The following is a 4,792-nucleotide window of genomic DNA, read 5'->3' as shown; positions in this document are numbered from 1 at the left end:
TTGTTTTGTCTGATTTTACTTTGGCGTCCCATTCACATTCCCATATTTCAATAACATTAAATTTTCGTTTTTTCAAGTACTCAATTTTTGTGATCGTTGATTCATATCGATCTTGCATGGTTGTACGATGATTTGAAGATGAATCAAGACTTGTATGACGAAGATTAGCATAACAAATTTTACACCCATGCCAAAAGCAACCATTATATTCAAATACTGTGTTTGTTTCACTCTAGTACCCATCGACTTTGTATTTACCGAACCGTCTTTCCAATCCGTTTGCGGAATATTCGATTTTTGTACCTCTGGTACGTTCCATATATCGTAACCATTGTAACGCTTTTAGGCTTTGTCGGTCACGATGATCAAATCCAAGGGGGGGAATAATTGGAATAGTATTTTCAGGTAAATGCAATGATCGATAAGTTAACATTGAAGTACTTGCAATAGTGCTTGCTGAAATAAAGCATTGGAGACCACCAGTTCTTTCTTCAATTAAATCAGAGAACTTAATCACTGCGTCTGCTAAGATTTTAACATCATTCCGGCAGTAATCGTACATTTCCTTTTGCAGATCGTACTGCATGTTGTTATCTACACACTCTTTGTGCCATTGCATTAATTCTAGTCGTTCTTCCGGACTACGTGAGTCCGGGTCAAAGTAATGTAATTCAGGAATGTTTCCTACATAATTTTGGTTTTTCTCTGTATTAAATAGGTATGGAAAATATCTCTTTTTTAATTTTTGATTTAAGCCTAATGTCTTTGGGAGTACAGATAATTTGATACCCATATACAGGAAAGTATCTTTAAAAATAATTTTATTTCCTAATCTCATCTCAATGATTTTGTGCCCCTGTGCTATTATTGAAGGTGAAAGATTTTGACTTTCGACTAACGTCTTAGCAGCGAAAATCATATCATACTTACTGCCATTATGAGATAATGCTACAATCGATTTAAAGGCGGGCCTATCTTTAAGCACGTGACGTATAAAGTCTTCCATGTTCTTAAAAGAAAACTCGCGACTTCCATCTTTATTTCCGCAGTGTAGGCATGCATCATCTAAGGATTTATTCTTGCAATCTGAACAAAGATGCATTACGTGTACTAAAGTAACAATATGTTCTTGTTCATCTCGCTCATTATTATCAAGTAACATCGTCTCTACATCAAATATAATATACAAAAATGCGTTTACATGAGATGGTGTTACTTTTTGAACAAAACATACATGATCTCGTTCGACATGATTATAGCACGTTTTACAAAATCGTTCATCACATGTGTGTGCAGATTTTCGGCGGCGAAAATCATATAGAACACAACATTCCATACAAAGTTTGACATTATCACAAACACTTTTCCCATTCTCAATTACACTTGTATGATTTATATAGCATTCTTCAGTAGGAAACAATCTGTTACATTCTGTACATTCGCGTTTCATATTATCTGAGGAAGACACTTCATGGTATTTTTCACAATACGTACATTTGTACGCACATTTGTGATCTTGTGCATGATGATAGGATTCTAAACAATGATGACAGTATCCTCGTTTCCCCAAGAGTGATCTGATATTTGTAATCAACTGATAATGTTGATCTTCGTATAAAATATAAATTTGCTTTCCAGCGTGGATTCCGGGATATAATACATTAAATTCACGCGTCATAGCATTTTTCTCATAGACTATAATTTGGTATTCAGGTAACAGATGATTTTGAATTTTCTTCACGTCATCCAAAGTACACCCATTCTTATTCACGATATCTATATCTACAGTGGAACACAAATCTACTGCTTGTTTCAACAAACGTTTTGGGTTAGACTTAAGACGATATAATTGTTTATGATTATGATCGGCTTTAGCCTTCCCAAGAATAATGCTCTTGGGAAGACAGTACACATCTTTTTTCATAGGTATCACATTTTGTTCTAGGAAATTAATTAAATCGGTATATTTCTTATTGTCACGTGTTCGTCCTCTTCCTTTACGAGGATCAACGATATGTACTTTGAAAGTAACTTCATTTGCGAAAAGAAACTCTTCATTACTGTTTAACGTGTTTTCTACTATAGAGAACATCAGGGTTCAGTTGCGCTTTTGGACGCCATGACATGTATATGGGTTTGTTTAGATTACAAGCAGAACTTTCAATAGTTATGCCTACATACGTGTCATTGTCAACGTCACTAAGGGTATTGTCTATAACGAAATCAAATAGGTTTCGAATATGCGTTTCAGGGTCTGTGATTCCTTCATTATCACGCCGAATCGTCACTTCTTTTCCTTGTAAACCAAAGTAAGAATAGTGTTTAGATGTACTTTTGACAACATGAAAGTCAGATTGTTTACCACCAGTACCATATAATGAAGATGTTGATGGAATCGTACCAAAAAATACTGTGTCTGATGTAGGACTAGATGAATTTACAGTGTCCTTCATATATTCAACGAAGTCGGATAGAGTTAAACCAGAAATTTTATCATCCGATATGAATTGCATTACCTTTTCACGCGCTTGATCCCTTATTTCTCCATGTTTAAAAAACCCAGCTTCATGGAGATCAATGATATCTTTTGCCGTCTTACAACTGTTGAGGACAACATCTTGAGTTTCATAGTAGTGAATATATAACGCACGCCGCAATTTAAAATATTTAAGATTGTCAACTCTAACACCAGTGGCATGACAACGCGTCACAATTTCCCATGAGAAAAAGACCTCTTCAGCGTCAAAGTAGTCTCGCTCCTCTATGAAATCCAATATGGTATTGATGGTACGAATGGGGTCCATCTGTAAGAATAAATTAATCACTTACTTAAGAACAATATTTCAAAACAAATGATAAGCGAGTAATATATTCTATATTAATCAAAATATTTCTCGAATTCGTAATGATAATTACAAAGTTAGAACAGTATTGGTAAATGAAATATTTAATACAAAATGGAAATATTTGTAATTTTAATCAAGTATAAGATTTGATGCAAAATAGAAATGTATGTCTAAAATATCAAACAATAATTTACATTAATACTTGATATTGAACTGAAAGGCTCACTCTTGACTAGTAATGACTCATAACGATAGGGAATCTAATAAGAAAAAGACAAATGATTTGTTGTTGTCGCTACATAATAATAGCGTTTAATCAGAACATTAACATAGACACTAATTTAAGTCAATCCTCTTAATTACTGTATCTGCTTTATCTTGTTATATTAGATTTCTGATTTACGTGTAGAATTTAAGCTAAACACTGTATCAGCTGAATTTAAGCGTAACAATGACTGTACATTGACAGAGTATCAGTGAAAGTTTTACGATACAAAATGAGTTATTTACCGAGGATGACTGAAGTATCGGGAAATGCTCCTGAACTTGTCGATAAAGGGTAACTTCGACGTTCGGTGAATTACAAAATATCACAAGGAATGAATAGTAGATATTACTTTGAAGAGCAAACGTATACTGAAATTTCGGCAGAGATGTGTCTCTTTTATACTCTCACAAGAACCCGAAAATAACCGAACATTCCCGAAGTCAAAACCCGAACATACCCGAAGTGAAAACCCGAACATTCCCGAAGTCAAAACCCGAACATACCCGAAGTCAAAACCCGAACATACCCGAAGTCAAAACCCGAACATTCCCGAAGTCAAAACCCGAACATTCCCGAAGTCAAAACCCGAACATACCCGAAGTGAAAACCCGAACACTCCCGAAGTCAAAACACAAACATTAACGAAGCGAAGATACAAAATTTCAAAAAGGAAAGTTATTACCGAAGGTAATGTTTTAAATACAAAGTTTATAAGTCAAAGTAGTTGAAGTTTACCGAAGATAACAAAAGTATCGGGAAACGGACCCGTGGTTTCCGATAAATTATAACGTATTCGTTCCCGTAAAATGTTATATGCACAATAAATATGTAATATAGAAAAAAACACATTACATATTCCTAATCAGTATTTATCATTTTTTAAATTTAATTATAATAATAGCATTTTCAATTTAAGTTAATAATAGTTCAAATTGATTAATACATTTTATTTGTAGTTTCATGTGTTTATAAAGACAAAAAATATATTTGTAATACTCTATAATCTGTTTTTCCGTAAAAATGTTTCTGATTTTATAGAAAAATGTTTTACTCTATCATAAACAAAAGACTACACGAATAAAAATTAAACGTACATTAAAAATTGTAAATTTTACACTTTTATAAATATAAATTGAAAGATTACTGAACTTCAACCAAAATAAAACAAACAGTTTAATACTAACAAAATATAAGTTATGGATAACTATAGTGACACAAACGATAGTAGAAAATTTTTGTCATCGTTGTAACAATAAAAGTTACTGAAAAATTTTTCACATTACACTTAGAGAAATTAACGCATATTGTAATACAACGAAGAGTGACTACTAAAAATGTTATAAAGTTTAAACAGAAAACTTAAAAAGTGAGAACAAAAAAACAAAGTGTAAAGACAAAAAAGTAAAAAAAGTTTTAAAAGTTAAAACATGATAAAATGTCCAAACAAAACAGTAATTACTAAAAAAATTAAGTTTAAAAATTTTAAGTTTAATAATTGAAAACAAGAAGTTAAAGGAAAATGTTAAAACAAAAGTTAAAACGTGAAATATTCAAACGAAAAGTGAGTACTAAAATGTAAAGTTTAATAGGAAAAGTTAGAAAGTTGAAATGAAAAATGTTCAAACGAAAAGTAACTACTAAAATGTTAAAAACTTTAAACAGGAAAGTTAAAAAGACA

General features: G+C 32.1%; 1 protein-coding gene across 1 annotated transcript; it reads right to left on the bottom strand.

Moving 5' to 3' along the window:
- Positions 1-232: 232 nt before the first annotated feature.
- On the bottom strand, positions 233-1,924 carry LOC145665140 (uncharacterized). Its single transcript, XM_081732420.1, has one exon. The coding sequence runs from the start codon at positions 1,922-1,924 to the stop codon at positions 233-235; it is 1,692 nt and encodes a 563-aa protein (XP_081588546.1).
- Positions 1,925-4,792: the final 2,868 nt, after the last annotated feature.

Source organism: Thermobia domestica, chromosome 11 (genome assembly GCF_964235325.1).
Source record: "Thermobia domestica chromosome 11, izTheDome1.hap1.1, whole genome shotgun sequence".
Lineage (NCBI taxonomy): Eukaryota > Metazoa > Arthropoda > Insecta > Zygentoma > Lepismatidae > Thermobia > Thermobia domestica.
The sequence above is the reverse complement of the archived record's forward strand: the minus strand, read 5'-3'. Positions and strand labels throughout refer to the sequence as shown.